Source organism: Eschrichtius robustus, chromosome X, assembly GCF_028021215.1.
Source record: "Eschrichtius robustus isolate mEscRob2 chromosome X, mEscRob2.pri, whole genome shotgun sequence".
Classification (NCBI taxonomy): Eukaryota; Metazoa; Chordata; class Mammalia; order Artiodactyla; family Eschrichtiidae; genus Eschrichtius; species Eschrichtius robustus.
The window spans coordinates 64091926-64114917 of NC_090845.1; the positions used below are offsets into that span (position 1 = coordinate 64091926).

A 22992-nucleotide genomic window follows, 5' to 3' on the forward strand; every position below is an offset into this window, starting at 1 on the left:
CCATCCACTGATTTAAGCATCCATCAGGAGCTCTTTCCTGAAACTAACCAACTTCAAGAGGTGGAAGGACTACACCTTCCTCTATTTTATTTAATCCAGAAGGGCTCACAAGCAAAACCTGGCAATTAATCCTAACAAAGGTAGCAAACATCAGTTATCGTTATCCTATTTAGTGATTATTTGAAGTACCATCAATGAGGTAAGTATTTTCTCTGAATGAGGCTGCAGTAGTGACCATTCTACCTTGGACTCATTTTGGGGAAAACAAACCTACCTCTTTAGGAGTTTTATATCCATCTCGTAGAAATCGACAGCAACCATAACGACCCTGGGAATGCAGAGGAAAGAAGCCAGAAGAATGAACACTGGTACAGCAATATAATTAATCAGAAATGTATCCTTTGCAACAGCTACATGTGCCAACCTATCATCAATAGAGACATGATACTTAAAAAATAATTTTAAAAAACCCTGATATCAGTCCAGCAGCAGAAAGTGATTTCAGCAATGTGATTTCAAGCGAGGGCTAAGTTGCAGGCTCTTCCCTAAAGCAGTGTTTTTATTTTATCTTCTCCATGGCTTTCCACCATAGGATAAGTCTGTGACAGCCCAATTACTAATCTATGCGGTCCTGCTCACACAATTCATAAGAGACCACAGCTTTTTTAAAAAAGAAAACAGAGTTTAAAAATTTTGAGATAATCTGAGACTTACAGAAGAGTTCCCAAAACAGTACAGAGTCCCTGTATATCCTTCAACCACTGTCCCCTAATATTAACATCTTAAATAACCACAGAAAATTTACCAAAACTAAAAAATTAACCTTGGTACAACACTATTAACCAAAGTATAGAACTTATTTGGATTTCACCAGTTTTTCCACTAATGCTTTTTTTCTGTTCCAGTATCCAATTTAGGATACCACTGCATTTAGCTGGCATGTTTCCTTAGTCTCTTCTAATCTGTGATGGTTCCTCAGTCCCTCCCTGTTTTTCATCATCTTGACATTTTTGCAGAGTGTTTGTCAGTTACTTTGTAGAATGCCTCTCGATTTGGTTTTGTCTGATGTTTTCTCATGATTAGATTGAGGTACTGCATTCTTGGGAAGGACATCACGGAGGTGCTGTGTGCTTCTCAGTGCACTGTATCAGGGCGTACATGATGTCAGTACATCTTATTACTGGTGATGTTAACCCTGATCACTTGGTTAAATCACAACATAGGTCATATTCAAGACTCACAAAGATACTAATTTAGCCTTAAAGTTAGAGCTTAAAGAAAACAAAGGCACATATGGACATACCTGAAGCTTAGTGATTATCTCCTGTTTTGTGAGCTCCACCAACTGATTATCCTCTACTGCAAAGGCTGGGAAGGAAATAACTGAAAGTAGACTAGCATCAACCTCTTTGGATGTTGAAGCCCGGGGGAGTATCGAATTAAGGATAGACTAAAAGAAAGGAAGTCAAATGTGGCACATTAGTAAATAACTCAGGATTATAAAATTATTAGCTTTAGTTTCAAAAGATGTATGTTGAAGAGGATCATTCAGTTGAAAAATCTAAAAATGATTTAATAGTGAAAGCTTAGAAGACTAACTACTTCTGTAAATCATCCCTTGTCTTAATCCTGCTCTCAGTGCTTCCTAATCCTGATTCTTAAGAAGCTGCTAATGGATAAAGAATACTCTAACATCATTATCTCACCCATAATGCTGTTGCTCCATTAGCAACTATCTAAGCATAAAGATAAAATGTAGCTGCTGGGAAGCAAGATGTGGAAGGCTTAGCTCCTATATCCCTGAAATTTATCTTTTCCATGGAAAATTGTGCATTTTTAAAATTAGAAGGTGAGATTGTATTCACTAGAACACCATGGTTGCCTAATCAGGGTTTGAAGAAGACAAGAAAGGCCATCTTGTCAATGACAAGAACCTTACTCTTTCAATACACAGAGTAATCCTAAACAAAACTGAAGATATGCATTTACCACTTAAACAGTCTAATCTCCAAACATCTAACCCGAGGGCCAACCGGGGACAAGAGAAAGTTTCAGAGCCACTATCAAGAAGAACACTCAAAATCGATCACCTCTTGTTCTCTTGGGATATTTAGAAAAGGACATACCCAGGAGCAGAGCTCATATACCCTTGATACGTTAATAGTGGAGAATTCCAGATACTGTGATAGGATCACTTTATAACGTTGAGTGAGAGAACAGGACTATGATCTCTGTTATAGCTCATGCTGTATCAGGTTTATCTCTATAGGATGCTTGATAAGACATTTTTGGTACATGGTAATAAATCAGATTATGTACTCTCATTCAGTTCTCCTTATTCTAAAGCTCATGCTAAATTTGAGTCTGAGTAAAAATACATTTTTCTATAACATTGTCCATTATTCTCTTACCTGGCAGTGTTGTACTTCATCAGCTAGGACATGGATAACTGACTGGGGCCCACCTTTCACACCAAACAGGTCCAGTTCATCTAATGCCTCCAGGGCTGCCTTTGAGGAACCAAGAAGGAAAGGACAACTTTAGCATTATAAATGCGTATATTTCTTCTCCCTCTACCCCGGTATCATATCAATGAACATGATATCATTTTAAATATGTTCAGCAGAACAGAAAACACAATAACATTCTTTATTCCCAGGGGCCTCTGAGGGTTTTTTTGGTCTCCCATATTGTCCCAGAGACACTTGAGATGGAGGTTGCAGTCATACTTTCATGATTAAAACCCCTCAACAAATTTGGTATAGAAGGAACATACCTCAACATAATAAAGGCCATATACAACAAACCCACAGCTAACATTCTACTCAGTGGTGAAAAATTGAAAGTTTTCCTGTAAGATTAAAGCAAGACAAGGGTGCCCACTCTCACCACTCTTATTCAACATAGTACTGGAAGTCCTAGCTAAAGCAACTGGGCAAGACAAAGAAATAAAAGGCATCCAAATCAGAAATGAAGGAGTAAAACTGTCATTATTTGAAGATGATATGATCTCATATATAGAAGACCCTAAAGACTCAACCAAAAAACTGTTGGAACTAATCAACAAATTCAGTAAAGTTACAGGATATAAAATCGACATACAGAAATCAATTGTGTTTTCTGTACACTAACAACAAAACATCTAAAAAAGAAATAAAGAAAACTATCCCATTCACAACAGCATCAAAAGCAATAAAATACTTAAGAATAAATTTAACCAAAGAGGTGAAAGATCTGTACAATGAAAACTACAATACTTTGATGACAGAAATTTAAGACAAAAACAAATGGAAAGATACCCCCATGCTCATGGATCAGAAGAATTAATATTGTTAAAATGTCTATACTACCCAAAGTCATCTATAGATCCACTGCAATCCATATAAAAATTCCAATGGCATTTTTCACAGAAATAAAAAAAATCTTAAAATTTGTATGGAATCACAAAAGACCCTAAATAGCCAAAGCTATTATGAGAAAGAAAAACAAAGCTGAAGGCATCACACTTCCTGATTTCAAACTATACTACAAAGGTATAGTAATTAAAATAGTATGATACAGGCATAAAAGTAGACACATAGACCAATGAAACAGAATAGAGAGCCCAGAAATAAACCCCTGCATTTACAGTCAATTAATATTTGATAAAGGAGCCAGGAACACTCAATGGGAAAATGATAGTCTCTTCAACAAACAGTTTTGGGAAAACTGGATAATCACATACAGAACAATAAAATTGGACCCCTATCTTACACCACACACAAAAATTAACTCAAAATGGATTAAACATTAAGACCGCATATCACAAAACTCCTCCTTCACATTGGTTTTGGCAATGATTTTTTAGATATGACACCAAAGGTATAAGCACAAAAGCAAAAATCAATAAGGGGGACTACATCAAACTAAAAAGCTTCTGCGTAGAGAAGGGACTTGAGGACACAGGGAGGCGGAAGGGTAAGCTGGGACGAAATGAGAGAGTGGCATGGACTTATATATACTACCAAATGTAAAATAGCTAGTGGGAAGTAGCCACATAACACAGGGAGATCAGCTCAGTGCTTTGTGACCACCTAGAGGGGTGGGATAGGGAGGGTGGAAGGGAGATGCAAGAGGGAGGAGATATGGGGATATATGTATATGTATAGCTGATTCACTTTGTTATAAAGCAGAAACTAACACACCATTGAAAAGCAATTATACTCCAATAAAGATGTTTATAAATAAATAAATAAATAAATAGCTTCTGTACAACAAAAGAAACAATTAAAAAGATGAAAAAGCAACCTACAAAATGGGAGAAAATATTTGCAAACCACATATATAATGAGAAGTTTATATCCCAAATATATAAAGAACTCACACAATTCAATAATAAAAAACCAAATAATTCAATTAAAAAATGGGCAAAGGAAATGAATAGACATTTTTTCCAATGAGAACAGACAAATGGCCAACAGGTACATGAAAAGATGCTCAACATCACTAATCAACAGGGAAATGCAAGTCAAAACCACAATGCAATATCACCTCACATCTGTCAGAATAGTTATCATAAAAAAGATAAGTATGGGTGAGGACATGGATAAAAGCAAACCTTGTACACTGTTGAGGGGAATGCAAGTTGGTTCAGCCACTATGGAAAATAATAAGTATGGAGGTTACTCAAAAAATTAAATTAGAACTACCATATGATCCAGCAATTTCACTTTTGGGTATATATCCAAAGGAAATAAAAACAGGATATCAAAGAAATATATGCACTCCTATGTTTACTGCAGCATCATTCACAATGTACGGAAACAATCTAAGTGTCCGTCAACAGATGAATGGATAAAGAAGATGTGGTGTATGTGTGTGCTCACCTGCCTCTGTGTGTGTGTGTGTGTGTGTGTGTATAATGGAATATCATTCAGCCATAAGAAAGAAGGAGGAGATTGGTTCAACATGGTAGAGTAGAAGGACGTGCGCTCACTCCCTCTTGCGAGAGCACCAGAATCACAACTAACTGCTGAACAATCATCGACAGGAAGACACTGGAACTCACCAAAAAAGATACCCCACATCCAAAGACAAAGGAGAAGCCACAGTGAGATAGCAGGAGGGGTGCAATCACAATAAAATCAAATCCCATAACTGCTGGGTGGGTGACTCACAGACTGGATAACACTTATACGACAGAAGTCCACCCACTGGAGTGAAGGTTCTGAGCCCCACGTCAGGCTTCCCAACCTGGGGGTCTGGCAATGGGAGGAGGAATTCCTAGAGAATCAGACTTTGAAGGCTAGCGGGATTTGATTGCAGGACTTTGACAGGACTGGGGGAAATAGAGACTCCACTCTTGGAGGGCACACACAAAGTAGTGTGCGTATTGGGATCCAGGGGAAGGAGCAGTGATCCCATAGGAGACTGAACCAGACCTACCTGCTAGTGTTGGAGGCTCTCCTGCAGAGGCGGGGGGGGGGGGGGCTGTGGCTCACTGCGGGGACAAGGACACTGGCAGCAGAGGTTCTGGGAAGTACTCCTTGGCGTGAGCCCTCCCAGAGCCTGCCATTAGCCCCACCAAAGAGCCAGGTAGGCTCCAGTGTTGGGTCGACTCAGGCCAAACAACAAACAGGGAGGGAACCTACCACCACCCATCAGCAGACAAGCAGATTAAAGTTCTACTGAGCTCTGCCCTCCAGAGCAACACCCAGCTCTACCCATCACCAGTCACTCCCATCAGGAAGCTTGCACAAGCCTCTTAGATAGCCTCATCCACCAGAGGGCAGAGAGCAGAAGCAAAAAGAACTACAATCCTGCAGCCTGTGGAACAAAAACCACATTCACAGAAAGATAGACAAAATGAAAAGGCAGAGGACTTTGCACCAGCTGAAGGAACAAGATAAAACTCCAGAAAAACAACTAAATGAAGGGGAGATAGACAACCTTCCAGAAAATGAATTCAGAATAATGATAGTGAAGATGATCCAGGACCCTGGAAAAAGAATGGAGGCAAAGATCGAGAAGATGCAAGAAATGTTTAACAAAGACCTGGAAGAATTAAAGAACAAACACCTTGAAAAATTAAAGAACAAACAAACAGACGAACAATACAGTAACTGAAATGAAAAATACACTAAAAGGAATCAATAGCAGAATAACTGAGGCAGAAGAACGGATAAGTGACCTGGAAGACAGAAGGGTGGAATTCACTGCTGCGGAACAGAATAAATAAAAAAGAATGAAAAGAAGTGAAGACAGCCTAAGAGACCTCTGGGACAACATTAAACACAACAACATTCGCATTATAGGGGTCCCAGAAGGAGAAGAGAGAGAGAAAGGACCCGAGAAAATATTTGAAGAGAGTATAGTTGAAAACTTCCATAACATGGGAAGGGAAATAGCCACCCAAGTCCAGGAAGCACAGAGAGTCCCAGGCAGGATAAACCCAAGGAAAAACACGCCGTGACACACAGTAAACAAACTGACAAAAAATAAGACAAAGAAAAACTACTGAAAGCAACAAGGGAAAAACTACAAATAACATAAAAGGGAACTCCCATAAGGTTAACAGCTGATTTCTCAGCAGAAACACTACAAGCCAAAAAGGAGTGGCATGATATATTTAAAGTGATGAAAGGGAAGAACCTACAACCAAGATTACTCTACCCGGCAAGGATCTCATTCAGATTAGATGGAGAAATCAAAAGGTTTACAAACAAGCAAAAGCTAAGAGAATTCAGCACCACCAAACCAGCTCTACAACAAAAGCTAAAGGAACTTCTCTAAGTGGCAAACAGAAGAGAAGGAAAGGACCTACAAAAACAAACCCAAACAATTAAGAAAATGGTCACAGGAACATACATATCAATAATTGCCTTAAACGTGAATGGATTAAATGCTCCAACCAAAAGACACAGGCCTGCTGAATGGATACAAAACCAACACCCATATATATGCTATCTACAAGAGACCCACTTCAGACCTAGGGACACATACAGACTGAAAGTGAGGGGATGGAAAAAGATATTCCATACAAATGAAAATCAAAAGGAAGATGGAGTAGCAATACTCATATCAGATAAAATAGACTTTAAAATAAAGAATGTTACAAGAGACTAGGAAGGACACTACATAACGATCAAGGGATCAATCCAAGAAGAAGATATAACAATTATGAATATATATGCACCCAACATAGAAGCACTTCAATGCGTAAGGCAACTGCTAACAGCTATAAAACAGGAAATCAATAGTAACACAATAATAGTGGGGGGCTTTAACATCTCACTTACAACAATGCAAAGATCATCCAAACAGAAAATTAATAAGGAAACACAAGCTTTAAATGACACAATAGACCAGATAGACTTAATTGATATTTATAGCACATTCCATCCAAAAACAGCAGATTACACTTTCTTCTCAAGTGCACATGGAACATTCTCCAGGACAGATCACATCGTGGGTCACAAATCAAGCCTCAGTAAATTTAAGAAAATTGAAATCATATCAAGCATCTTTTCTGGACACAACACTATGAGATTAGAAATGAACTACAGGGGGAAAAACGTAAAAAACACAAACACATGGAGGCTAAACAATACATTACTAAATAACCAAAAGATCACTGAAGAACTCAAAGAGGAAATAAAAAAATACCTAGAGACAAATTACAATGAAAACACGACGATCCAAAACCTACGGGGTGTAACAAAAGCAGTTCTAAGAGGGAAGTTTATAGCTATACAAGCCTACCTCAACAAACAAGAAACAACTCAAATAAAAAATCTAACCTTCCACCTAAAGGAACTAGAGAAAGAAGAACAAACAAAGCCCAAAGTTAGTAGAAGGAAAGAAATCATTAAAATCAGAGCAGAAATAAATGAAAAAGAAAAAATGAAAACAATAGCAAAGATCAATAAAACTAAAAGCTGGTTCTTTGAGAAGATAAACAAAATTGATAAACCATTAGCCAGACTCATCAAGAAAAAAAGGGAGAAGACTCAAATCAATAGAATTAGAAATGAAAAAGGAGAAGTAACGACTGACACTGCAGAAATACAAATGATCATGAGAGATTACTACAAGTAACTCTACGCCAATAAAAAGGACAACCTGGAAGAAACGGACAAATTCTTAGAAATGCAAAACCTGCCAAGACTGAACCAGGAAGAAATAGAAAATACGAACAGACCAATCGCAAGCACTGAAATTGAAACTGTGATTAAAAATCTTCCAACAAACAAAAGCCCAGGACCAGATGGCCTCACAGGCGAATTCTATCAAACATTTAGAGAAGAGCTAACACCTATCCTTCTTAAACTCTTCCAAAATATTGCAGAGGGAGGAACACTCCCCAACTCATTCTACGAGGCCACCACCATCCTGATACCAAAATCAGACAAAGATGTCACAAAGAAAGAAAACTACAGGCCAACATCACTGATGAACATAGATGCAAAAATCCTCAACAAAATACTAGCAAACAGAATCCAACAGCACATTAAAAGGATCATACAACATGATCAAGTGGGGTTTATTCCAGGAATGCAAGGATTCTTCAATATACGCAAATCAATCAACGTGATACACCATATTAACAAATTGAAGGAGAAAAACCATATGATAATCTCAATAGATGCAGAGAAAGCTTTCAACAAAATTCAACACCCATGTATGATAAAAGCTCTGCAGAAAGTAGGCATAGAGGGAAATTTCCTCAACATAATAAAGGCCATATATGACAAACCCACAGCCAACCTCGTCCTCAATGGTGAAAAACTGAAACCATTTCCACTAAGATGAGGAACAAGACAAGGTTGCCCACTCTCACTACTGTTATTCAACATAGTTTTGGAAGTTTTAGCCACAGCAATCAGAGAAGAAAAAGAAATTAAAGGAATCCAAATCGGAAAAGAAGAAGTAGAGCTGTCACTGTTTGCAGATGACATGATACTATACATAGAGAATCCTAAAGATGTCAACAAAAACTACTAGAGCTAATCAATGAATTTGGTAAAGTAGCAGGATACAAAATTAATGCACAGAAATCTCTTGCATTCCTATACACTAATGATGAAAAATCTGAAAGTGAACTTAAGAAAACACTCCCATTTACCATTGCAACAAAAAGAATAAAATATCTAGGAATAAACCTACCTGAGGACACAAAAGACCTGTATGGTTCTTTGAGACGATAAGCGAAATTGATAAACCATTAGCCAGACTCATCAAGAAAAAGAGGGCAAGGACTCAAATCCATAAAAGTAGAAATGAAAAAGGAGAAGTTACAACAGACACCGCAGAAATACAAAGCATCCTAAGAGACTACTACAAGCAACTCTATGCCGATAAAATGGACAACCTGGAAGAAATGGACAAATTCTTAGAAAGGTATAACCTTCCAAGACTTAACCAGGAAGAAATAGAAAAAATGAACAGACCAGTCACAAGCACTGAAACTGAAACTGTGATTAAAATCTTCCAACAAACAAAAGTCCAGGAGCAGAAGGCTTCACAGGTGAATTCTATCAAACATTTAGAGAAGAGCTAACACCCATCTTTCTCAAATTCTTCCAAAAAATTGCAGAGGAAGGAACACTCCCAAACACATTCTATGAGGCCACCATCACCCTGATACCAAAACCAGACAAAGACACTACAAAAAAAGACAATTACAGACCAATACCACTAATGAATATAGATGCAAAAATCCTCAACAAAACACTAGCAAACAGAATCCAACAACACATTAAAAGGATCATACACCATGATCAAGTGGGGTTTATCCCAGGGATGCAAGGATTCTTCAGTATACGAAACCAATCAATGTTATACACCATATTAACATATTGAAGAATAAAAACCATGTGATCATCTCAACAGATGCAGAAAAAGCTTTTGACAAAATTCAACACCCGTTTATGATAAAAACTCTCCAGAAAGTGGGCATAAAGGGAACCTACCTCCACATAATAAAGGCCATATATGACAAACCCACAGCAAACATCATTCTCAATGGTGAAAAAGTGAAAGCATTTCCTCTAAGATCAGGAACAAGACAAGGATGACCACTCTCACCATTATTCAACATAGTTTTGGAAGTACTAGCTACGGCAATCAGAGAAGAAAAAGAAATAAAAGGAATACAAATTGGAAAAGAAGAAGTAAAACTGTCACTGTTTGCAGATGACATGGTACTATACATAGAGAAACCTAAAGATGCCACCAGAAAACTACTAGAGCTAATCAATGAATTTGGTAAAGTTGCAGGATACAAAATTAATGCACAGAAATCTCTGGCATTCCTATACACTAATGATGAAAAATCTGAAAGAGAAATTAAGGAAACACTCCCATTTACCATTGCAACAAAAAGAATAAAATACCTAGGAATAAACCTACCTAGGGAGACAAAAGACCTGTGTGCAGGAAACTATAAGACACTGATGAAAGAAATTAAAGATGATACCAACAGATGGAGAGATATACCATGTTCTTGGATTGGAAGAATCAACATTGTGAAAATGACTCTACTACCCAAAGCAATCTACAGATTCAATGCAATCCCTTTCAAATTACCAATGGCATTTTTTACAGAACTAGAACAAAAAATCTTAAAATTTGTATGGAGACCCAAAAGACCCTGAATAGTCAAAGCAGTCTTGAGGGAAAAAAATGGAGTTGGAGGAATCAGACTCTCTGACTTCAGACTATACTACAAAGCTACAGTAATCAAGACAGTATGGTACTGCACAAAAACAGAAATATAGATCAGTGGAACAGGATAGAAAGCCCAGAGATAAACCCACGCACCTATGGTCAACTAATCTATGACAAAGGAGGCAAGGATATACAATGGAGAAAAGACAGTCTCTTCAATAATTGGTGCTGGGGAAACTGGACAGCTACATGTAAAAGAATGAAATTAGAACACTCCCTAACACCATACACAAAAATAAACTCAAAATGGATTAGAGACCTAAATGTAAGACCGGACACTATAAAACTCTTAGAGGAAAACATAGGAAGAACACTCTTTGACATAAATCACAGCAAGATCTTTTTTGATCCTCCTCCTAGAGTAATGGAAAGAAAAACAAAAATAAACAAATGGGACCTAACGAAACTTCAAAGCTTTAGCACAGCAAAGGAAGCCATAAACAAGATGAAAAGACAACCCTCAGAATGGGAGAAAATATTTGCAAATGAAACAACGGACAAAGGATTAATCTCCAAAATATATAAACAGCTCATGCAGCTCAATATTAAAGAAACAAACAACCCAATCCAAAAATGGGCAGAAGACCTAAATAGACATTTCTCCAAAGAAGACATACAGATGGTCAAGAAGCACATGAAAAGCTGCTCAACATCACTATTTATTAGAGGAATGCAAATCAAAACTACAATGAGGTTATCACCTCACACCAGTTAGAATGGGCATCATCAGAAAATCTACGAACAACAAATGCTGGAGAGGGTGTGGAGAAAAGGGAATCCTCTTGCACTGTTGGTGGAAATGTAAATTGATACAGCCACTATGGAGAACAGTATGGAGGTTCCTTAAAAAACTAAAAATAGAATTACCATATGATCCAGCAATCCCACTACTGGGCATATACCCAGAGAAAACCATAATTGAAAAAGACACATGCACCCCAATGTTCATTGCAGCACTATTTACAATAGCCAGGTCATGGAAGCAACCTAAATACCCATCGACAGACGAATGGATAAAGAAGATGTGGTACGTATATACAATGGAATATTACTCAGCCATAAAAAGGAACGAAATTGGGTCATATGTTGAGACGTGGATGGATCTAGAGACTGTCATACAGAGTGAAGTAAGTCAGAAAGAGAAAGACAAATATCGTATATTAACGCATGTATGTGGAACCTAGAAAACTGGTACAGATGAGCCGGTTTGCAGGGCAGAAGTTGAGACACAGATGTGGAGAACAAACGTATGGACACCAAGGGGGGAAAACCGCGGTGGGGTGGGGATGGTGGTGTGCTGAATTGGGCTATTGGGATTGACATGTATACACTGATATGTATAAAATTGATGACTAATAAGAACCTGCAGTATTAAAAAAAACAAACAACCAAACAAACAAAAACAACTAATACTAAACTTTCTTTGGGTTATTTGTATGGAAATATGTTAATATAAATGTTACAGACATTACATGAAATTTCTAAAAATCTTATATGTTGTGGTATAATGTTATAAGACATAATTCTAGTTATTACTTTAAAGTGTATATCTCAGAAATAACTAAATTTCCTTGTCAATTGCATTATTATGAACTTTCAACAAATCTTTAACCGTGGTCATTTTTAAGTCTTTTGTCATTTACAGAGAGTTCTGGGTGTACTGATGCTTTTGCAAAAATGTTCCTATAAAAGGGTTTCATCTTCAAGGAATTCACGGAAAAGACTCTGACAAGTACAAGTTTCTGGTAACTGACTGTACTGCTGAATTGAATGAAGAAGCATTTTCAGAACTCTAATGGAAAACTGATGAATTCATAAAAGTGCTAACAAAAGATCAAGATGAAAAAAAAATTAAGTACATGGGACTGAGTGACCTGATGAGGATGATTATAATTTTTGTGACTTTCTGTTTGAATAAAAAAAAAATCCCACAAGGACTCAGAGGCAAAAAATATACAAATCAATTTTCACTGCAAAGTAAAGGAGCTGTTACAGTGGAGGATTACTGGACTGAATGCCAATATTATGACATAGTATGAGTGTGTTTCATGTTTGGTAATTGCAATCATTGTTGCTTTTGTTGTGGTCATCCATTTACAATGTTTGGTGTCAGTTTATTTATCTCTTGTAAAAAAAATACAGTGTGTGTGTGTGAAAAAAAAAGGAAATGTAGAGACTTAAATGTAAGAGCGGACACTATAAAACTCTTAGAGGAAAACGTAGGAAGAACACTCTTTGACATAAATCACAGCAAGGTCTTTTTTGATCTACCTCCTAGAGTAATGGAAATAAAAACAAACAAATGGGACCTAATGAAACTTAAAAGCTTTTGCACAGCAAAGGAAACCATAAACAAGACAGAAAGACAACCCTCAGAATGGGAGAAAATATTTGTAAACGAATCAACGGACAAAGAATTAATCTCCAAAATATATAAACAGCTCATGCAGCTCAATACTAAAAAGACAAACAACCCAATCCAAAAATGGGCAGAAGACCTAAATAGACATTTCTCCAAAGAAGATATACAGATGGCCAAGAAGCATATGAAAAGCTGCTCAACATCACTAATTATTAGAGGAATGCAAATCAACACTACAATGAGGTATCAGCTCACACCAATTAGAATGGGCATCATCAGAAAATCTGCAAACAACAAATGCTGGAGAGGGTGTGGTGAAACGGGAACCTCTTGCACTGTTGGTGGGAATGCAAGTTGATACAGCCACTATGGAGAACAGTATGGAGGTTCCTTAAAAAACTAAAAATAGAATTACCATATGATCCAGCAATCCCAGTACTGAGCATATACCCAGAGAAACCATAATTCAAAAAGACACATGCACCCCAATGTTCATTGCAGCACTATTTACAATAGCCAGGTCATGGAAGCAACCTAAATGCCCATCGACAGACGAATGGATAAAGAAGTTGTGGTACATATATACAATGGAATATTACTCAGCCATAAAAAGGAATGAAATTGGGTCATTTGTAGAGACGTGGATGGATCTAGAGACTGTCATTCAGAGTGAAGTAAGTCAGAAAGAGAAAAACAAATTTTTTTTGTTTATTAACGCATATATGTGGAACCTAGAAAAATGGTACAGATGAACCAGTTTGCAGGGCAGAAATAGAGACACAGATGTAGAGAAGAGAAGTATGGACACCAAGGGGGGAAGTGGTGGGGGGTGGTGGTGGTGGTGTGATGAATTGGGAGATTGGGATTGACATATATACACTAATATGTATAAAATGGATAACTAATAAGAACCTGCTGTAGAAAAAAATAAATAAAATTCAAAAAGAAAAAAGAAAAAAAAAGAAAGAATGAAAACCTACCATTTGCGACAATATGGATGTACCTTGGGGGCATTATGCTAAGTGAGATAAGCAGGTAGAGGAAGACAAATATTGTATTATATAACTTATATGTGGAACCTAAAAAAGTCAAACTCATAAAAACAGAGTAGAATGAGTTATTTTCTAAGCATTAATTCCCTGGTAGAGGATATAAACAATTTTTAGGACATAATGCTAAATTCGCTTTCATGCAAGTTGTACCAATATAACTATCACCAGCAGTGTATGATACAACCTTTTTTTAATGCAAACCAGGTATTATTTTAGAAATTTTCCCTAATTTGATAGAAAAATGGTGATTCTGTTGCATTAATTTGCTAATAAGTTTGAATATTCTTTCAAGTATTTATCAGTTATTTGTAGTTCCTCAATTGTGAGGCAGAACTGACTTAGTCTTTGGGATAGCAGGTAGTTCTGGAAAGCTTCCCTGGAGAAATGTCTAAACTGAGACCTAATGGGTTAAGCAGATATCATCCAGGCACAAAATACTTATTCACTACGAGAGGGAAAAAAAGCAAATTTACAGCAGAGAAATATGGCAGATACCACCTTAATGCAGCCATTAAACTTAACATGAAGAGTAATGGGACAAATCCACATCTTGTACTTCCTGATTATGTACTGAGGACACATCTTACCTCTGTGGTATTCTTGCCAAAAATGCATAGCTTGAATCAAATCATGAGGAAATATCACACAAAATCAAATTGAAGGACATTCTATAAAACAATCTTTAAAAATGCCAAGGTCATAAAAGGTGAGTAAAGTCTAAAGTATTATCAGGTTAAAGAAGCCCAAAGAGACATTACAACTAAACGTAACATGTTATCCTGGATTGGATCCTGGATCATAAGGGTTTTTTTGTTTGTTTTTGTTTTTGTTTTTTGCTATAAATGATATTATTGGGACAATTAAAGAAATTTGAATGGGGTCTTTGGATTAGGTTGTAGTATAATGCCAGTGTTCATTTCCTGATTTTGATGATTGCACCATGGTTATGGGACAGTCTTTGAGGAAATTCACTCTGAAGTATTTAGGAGACATGAGGGATCATGTCTGCAATTTACTCTCAACTGGTTCAAAAAAAATAATGTGTATGTGTAAATAGAAAGAGAAAGCAGGGACTTCGCTGGTGGCGCAGTGGATAGGAGTCTGCCTGCCAATGCAGGGGACTCAGGTTCGATCCCTGGTCCGGGAGGATCCCACATGCCACGGAGCAACTGAGCCCGTGCTCCACAACTACTGAGCCTGCGCTCTATAGCCCGTGCGCCACAACTACTGAGCCCACACGTCACAACTACTGAAGCCTGCGTGCCTGGAGCCCGTGCTCCGCAGCAAGAGAAGCCGCTGCAAGGAGAAGCCCGCGCACCACAACGAAGAGTAGCCCCCGCTTGCCGCAACTAGAGAAAGCCCACGCGCAGCAACAAAGACCTAATGCAGCCAAAAATAAATAAATACGTTAAAAAAAAAATAAAGTGTATATCCCTTAACCCAATGGTTTCACTTTTAGGAATCTATCCTACAAAACTATTTGTGCAAGTTCACCAGGATATATGTACAAGGATCTGCACTAAAGCATTATCATCAACAAAGTAATTATTAAATACTGAAAAGAATGAATTAGATTACCTGTATGAAAGAGGATGTTTGGTTATGTTGTTCAGTGAAATGTGAGATTGTTGAATTTAAAAAATCAGGTTACATAGAGGTAAATAGAGTAGGGTTTAGTTTTTAAAAATAAGCTCAATATCTGTATCACTTTGGTAATTAAAAATACATAAAAAAGAAAAAGGTTACCTAGGGAATAAATATTTTGTAGGGACAAAGTTCTATATAAATTTATTAATTAAACCACATTAATTATATAGTTTAAATTTTCTATGAACTTATTTTTGGTTTATTTTATCTGTCATAGCCTAGCAGTGGCTTTTGTTAAGTTGTCCCTTTATAACTGTTTCTATTTTGCCTTGTATTTCTAATACATTTTGCTCTGTATTAATTGAAACTACATTCCAGGCCAGACTTTCTCATTGTAGGCTGTGCCTTCTATCTGGACCCTCCTTGTCCTCTTTGTTCCATGTAATACTTTTTGCTTTGAATTCTACTTCATTTGAATTCACATAGTCACCCATACTCTTTTTTGCTTATTTTGGCCACACTTTGTCCATCCTTCTGTTTTTAATCTTTCCGTAGCAATTTGTCGTCTTAGAGCTCTTAGAGGTGGTATAGGTATAGACTGGATTTCCTTTCTTCGTTTTTTAAATCAGTCTGTGTCTTTGCCTTTAGGTAGGGGAAACAAATCAAGCCATGTGTATTTATCTTTATAATGGATATGTTTGATCCTATTCCTACTATCCTATTTTATGCCTTCTTGCTGTTTCCAGAGATAAAAGCTGAAATTAAGGCAGTAGCAGTGGGAAGGAAAAGATGAAGCCAAGTGGAACATAATAATGATGATGAAGATAACAATATAGGGGATGCAGGAGAGTGAGGGGGGTGGAGGATTGAGAGATGGTTCCCTGATATCAAGCTTTGTCAACTGGTGTATGGAAGGAAAAAAAGCCTCCTTTTGTTCGTTTTTGTAGTGATAGAGATGATGAGTTTAGTTTAAGATATGTTTTCTGAGGTCTTTATGTGATATGTAAATAGAGATATGCTACAAAAGCAGTTGTACATACAAATCTGGAGCTTTTGAAAGAAGTCTTCACCTACATGTCCATAGTTATATTGGAGACTCTGAATACTGCCTATGGTTTAAAAGACCAATTAATTTGATGATGGTCCACATTCATGTTAAGGCTTTATCTATGGCAAAGGTGTATCAGACTTCCTTATCCCACACTTGGTAAAAACAAAGCAAGGAAAATTACCTTTGCCATTCCAACTGAACTGGCATTCAATTCTGAGATTCCTTGGTTGGTCTTATCTCCACGTTCCCATATCCCGAAGTCCTGGCATAAAATAACCAACACACCATTAGCAAATCATCACTACTAAATGCTTACTAGATATACAAACCTTGAATAAAAGGCACAAGTATTAGCTAACTCGCCATACATACGTTTACCCACAATGCTTATTAAGGAGAGGCCAATGAGTTGGGTTCCCCCTGTAGCTATTTTCTCAGTAGCTTTAAATTCTATCGGGAACTCCAAGAAGTTAGAAGATATCTTGACAGTTGATCAGGACTAAGAACTGTAACTTAGTTCATCTAAAGAGGTGCTTCTCAAAATTTTTCATCAAAGCAGACACCTAGGGGGTCTAGGAGACAGAGCCTAAACATCATCCAAGTATTTTATCTTAAACATCCATTCTAATTTTACTCTCTATTGGCACTGACAATGTACCATGCACTTACCTATGCACTTTACACTATTATAGTATCTTCCTTAATCTTTACATTTTATAGATGATGAAACTGAGGTGCAAAGAGAGGTCAAGTGACTCACCCAAGGTCACATAGCTAATGAATAACAGAGCTAGGATTAGAGTCCAAGTGCTCCAAAGCCTACATTCTTAACCATGGTTCTATACGGTCCCTCGATAATACAAAGATAACATTTAAAATTACTTTTTAAAAACTTTTCATTTCCAAATAACTTTAGATTTACAGAGAAGTTGCAAAAATAGTAGTGAGTTCCCATACACCTTTCACTCAGCTTCCCCTAATGTTAATACCTGACATAACCACAGTACAATTGTCAAAGTGAAGAAATTTACATTAGTAAAATACTAGTAACCAAATTATGGACTTTACTAGGATTTCACCGTTTTTCCCCACTAATAGCCTTTTTTTTTTAAGATTTTTTTGATGTGGACCATTTTTAAAGTCTTTATTGAATTTGTTACAATATTGCTTCTGTTTTATGCTTTGGTTTTTTGGCCGCAAGGCATGTGGGATCTTAGCTCCCTGACCAGGGATCGAACCCGCACCCCCTGCATTGGAAGGTGAGGTCTTAACCACTGGACTGCCATGGAAGTCCCACCACTAATAGCCTTTCTATGTATTCCAGGATCCAATCCAGAATACCATGCTGCATTTGTCATGCCTCCTTAAGTCTCTTCCAGTCAGTTACAGTTTCTCAAGCCTTGTCTTTCATGACCTTGACACTTCCTGAAGATTAGTGGTCATATATTTTATAGATTTCCCTCAGTTTGGGTTTGCTTGATGTCTTCTCTTGATTAGATTGAGGTTATGCATTTTTGGCAAGAATACTAGAATACTACAAACATTATGCTCCTTCTTAGCACATCGTATCAGAGGTATACGATGTTGATGTCATTACTGGTGATGTTAACCTTAATGACTTGGTTAAGGTGGTGTCTGCAGAGTTTCTCCATTCTACTGTTACTATTTTTCTATTATACTATTGTATTACTATACTAATTACAAGCATACCTCAGAGATATTGTGGGTTCAGTTCCAGACCACAGCAATAAAGTAAATATTGCAATAAAGCAAGTCACATGATTTTTTTGCTTTCCCAGTGCATATAAAAGTTATGTTTACACTATACTATAGTCTATTAAGTGTGCAATAGTATTATGTCTAAAAAACAATGCACATACCTTAATTTAAAAATACCTCGTTGCTAAAAAATGCTAACCATTATCTGAGACTTCAGCAAGTCATAATCTCTTTGCTGGTAGAGGGTTTGACACACTGCAAGAATTACCAGAATGTGACACAGAGACATGAAATGAGCAAATGCTGTTGGAAAAATTGCACCAATAGACTTGCTTGACATAGGGTTGTCACAAACCTTCAATTTGTAAAAAAACACAATTAACTGTGAAGTGCAATAGAGTGAACGAAGCACAGTGAAATGAGGTATGCCTGTAATTAATAATTATCTTCAGAGAGATACTTTACGATTGTGCAAATATCTTGTTTCTCCTCAAACATCCACCCACTAATTTAGCATCAATCAGTGAATTGTGCCTGCAACAATTATTACAGTGGTGATTTCAATGGTGATTTTCTAGTTCCTTCATTACCTCTACACTCATTAACTGCAATTCTTCTCTAAGGAAGAGTTATCCTTTCTCCTTCATTTATTTACTCAGCTATTTACTTACATCAGTATGAACTTATAGATATTTAGGTTATTCTCTGGGTTGTAATAAAATGTTGTCATTATTTATTTTGCTCAAATTGTTCCAGCTCTGGCCACTGGGAGTTCTTCTAGGTTGGCTCCTGTGCCCTTTTGACATGCCCCATTTTTTTGAACACTTTCTCACTTTTTGTCACTATAAGATGCCCAAATACAGTCTCATCTTGTATTTTCCCTGCCCCAGCCCTGGAATCAACCACTTCTACAAGGAATTCTGGTTTCTTTTATTAGAGAATGATAGTTACATTCAAGACTTGGATGCTGGTCCTCATTGTCACTGTGGTGTCAGGCTTCTAGGCCCTCTCATTGAACAGAACTTGGAAATACCCATGTGCACACATGCATGTGTGTGCACACACATGCACACACACCTATATTTATTTTGGTATTTACCTTAAATTACTTTTAATATCAAATCTTTGAGTCAAAAGATGGAGCTTCAGAAAGGTAAGCCATATTTATCCCATGGTGAGTCTCATCTGCCCCTAAACCCAGCTCTACCCTAGTTTGTGCAGCAAAGATTAGAGTATGAGAAGGCACAAATATCATTAATTCTACTGCTGCAACCCTTGGCTGCAACAGAGAGGTCAGAGAACACTGGCTTTTACCCTGGATCACAGCAGGCCTATGGTATCAGGAAACAAAGCAATCCATCAACAAATAATGTCTGTCTGTATCAGATATGCCTATGTTAGAATTATCCTTCTGGTAAATATGGAGTGACAGGTTGCAGATTTATCCTCACACCTGTAACAACTAAAAAACAACTAACCAAACTAAAACAATTAAACTGCTAAAAAAAAACTGGACTACTTATATGACACAGCCATTTTCAATACAATGAACATCATGCAATGAAGAACAGCAAACCCTGAGAGAGATGTTAAATATATTATGACAATAAAAACCTACCTCATATGTAGTCATAAGAAAGGGTAACTATTTTTGTATAGTAAGCGCTGAATCAATGTCTATAGATGATATTAAATACATGACTAAATTTTATTTCTAAGTAGCTAACTGACCCATAATACTCCTTAGCCATCTTGCTCCCATTTAACCACAAACATTAAAATAAGACCACAATTTAGCCCCAGATTGCCCAATACATACCATGAAGTATTACAGAGTTTGAAAGGAATGAAGGCATTGCACCTTGACCCTCCTGCCTCTGTAAATCCCTTGGGGAAAAGGCAAACAGAGGATGACAGAGCTTAGTAAAGAGGCTGAAGGCAATTTCTGCCAGAAGCGTTATAGATTGGTTCACTATGAGGGGCAGCATTAAGAGAAGGATTAGGTTGTTCAGTATTTTAAGAACATCACATGTTTAAAATTCATTCCAAAATGAGTACTTACAGCAGTTTTATATGCAGCTTCGATGTAAAACACAAGGTTCTGTATGAAATTAACTTCATCTAGGCTGTGGATGATATGAAGTCCTGAGGAAAAAGAGAATAAAGATATAGAGCTAGTCAATTATCACTACAGGCTTTACAGGCAGCCACAGTGACTAACTGACCCCCCTACTACCAAATAATCCTACTCCCGCTTAGGAATAATGGGAGACACTTTGATTCCTAAAACATAAAAATAATACCACAAATCAGTCCTAGGCTACTCTTCAACTAAGTAAGATACCACCATATTTTAACATGAAAGAATTTTAATTGTTATTTGTAGGCTTTAATGGAAAGTATCAGACTCCTAATTCTACAGGTAACTAATTTTTGCTGTGTTTAAATGTACAAACCTAGGCATCTGGAAAAAGAAAGACAAATATTTCAAAGAAGATTTGGAGGGAGTCTAAATACTAAGAAGTAGATAAAGATCATGATTTTAAGAACTCAAAACCATATTTTGGGGAGTAAAAATGATGATTATTCTAAATATAAGCTATATCAAGACAGGGCTTATAAATAAAATGTTTTGCATGAATCATACATTCAATTTTCAAAACAACCCTAAGAGGTGGGTACCTCTATTTTCTGCCTGAGGCTTAGAGAAGGTAAATATTTGCCTAAAGTCATGTAACTAATAAATAGTGGAACCAGGACTCAATTGACTATCAACTTCTGTTTCACTTCAGAGACTGAGTTCCTAACCAAGATGCTATACCGCTTCCAAATATGTACAATATGATCCATTTTTGTTTAAAAACTAACTCCTTTCCCCTCCCCTGCCATCGAGGGAAATACCAACAATTATACAGTGAAAGTTTTTCCCCCACCCAGAATCACATCACTCCCACCCTGCCAAATCTCCTCTCTGGGAGAAACCAGTCTTACCAGTTTCCTCTGTATCCTTTCAGAGATACATTATGCATATACAAAAATTATGCAAAGAGTAGTATACTATGCTGCACCTTGCCTTTTTCATATATAACTTGGAGACAATTTTAAATATACCTGCCTCATTTTTTTAATGGCTACATAGCATTCTACTGAATGGCTATTCATGTAACCCATTCCCTACTGAAAGACATTTAGGTTGTATCTAATCTTTTATCACTACAATCAATGCTGCAATGAATATCTGTGTATTTACATCTTTGGGCACATGCACCAGTATATCAAGGTAAATTCTTAACTGCGGAGTCACAGATTTATACATTTTTCCCAACATTTTATTTTGAATATTTTCAGACAAAAAAATGAAAGAATTTTACATGGCACCTGTAGATTTTACACACCATCTGGACTCAACCATTAACATTTTACTATACTTTTTAATCACATATATATCCACGCAACAGTCCACCTTATTTTTTTGATACATTTCACAGTTAAGCTGCAAATATGGGTACACTTCTCTCTAAATACTTCACCACATGTACAATTAAATGTTGATGATCATCACCATGTTATTCTGCAAAGAAATTCCACAGTTTACATACCAACTAGCACTGCCTGCCTTTTTCCAACACATTTTGTAAACACAGGCTTTAATAAAAGTTTCTGATCTTTACCATTCTAATGGATGAGAAATAGAATTTCCTTGCACTTTAATTTGTAGCTTTTTTTTTTTCTTTGCCTTTCTCTTTTAATCTACTCCCTGCTCCACTTCTAAAAAGAAATACCCAGAAATTAAACACAAGGAAGCTCAAAGAGCCAAGGCAAGCCAGCCCAAGAGTAGCAGGCTCCCTCCCACAGGGGCCAAAGTCTGGACGCTGGGGTCTCCACTCAGAGCCTGGTAGTAATACGTGGTGCAGAATAAGGTAGTTCCAGAAGCTAGCAGTAACCCGGCCCAGAGGGGCTTTCTGCACAGGGGCACCCCTAACAGGGCCAGGCTGTGTAAGAAGTGGTGTTTGTTGGTCTTGTCAAAGAGCTCCTTCCCGTAGGCATCCGGAAACTGGGCGTAGCTTTTTTAAGTAAGGTTGTCTTTTCTTATGTTTATAAGCCAACTGTATTTCTTTTCCTATGAACAGTTTGTTTTTTCATGTCCTTCACCAATTTCTATTGAATTGCTGGTCCTTCTGTTATTAATATATTAATAAATATTAAGGAAATTAGACTTTTGCCCATCATATGTGTTGCAAGTATTTTTCCTAGTTTGTTTGAACTTTGATTTTGTTTACAGTATATTTTTCTTCTCAGAAGCTTTTATTAAAAAGCTTTATCCCATGAATGTTTCTAGTACTTTCCATTTCTTTTCTTGCATTTAAATCTTTGATCTATTGACAAATATTTTAAATCACAGAACTCTAACATTAAAATTAAAAAGGACTATATGATTCAGATCATCAGATTACAAACTCCTCCTGATCCGTGCCTCTGTCAAAACAGCAACCACAGCACAGGGCAGCATCAGC

The 22992-nt window shown here is 37.0% G+C and overlaps 1 protein-coding gene across 4 annotated transcripts in view; it reads right to left on the reverse strand.

Annotated features, from left to right (window-relative positions):
- PHKA1 (phosphorylase kinase regulatory subunit alpha 1) overlaps positions 1-22992 on the reverse strand; it is a 144172-nt gene that overhangs the window by 104073 nt on the left and 17107 nt on the right. For all 4 annotated transcript variants that reach the window (XM_068533265.1, XM_068533264.1, XM_068533263.1 and 1 more), the window contains exons 5-9: positions 20541-20623; positions 16941-17021; positions 2412-2510; positions 1304-1450; positions 275-328 (exon numbers count right to left, since the gene is read on the reverse strand). In XM_068533265.1, coding sequence (XP_068389366.1) covers positions 275-328; positions 1304-1450; positions 2412-2510; positions 16941-17021; positions 20541-20623 — 464 coding nt within the window. The remainder of the gene's footprint in view (positions 1-274; positions 329-1303; positions 1451-2411; positions 2511-16940; positions 17022-20540; positions 20624-22992) is intronic.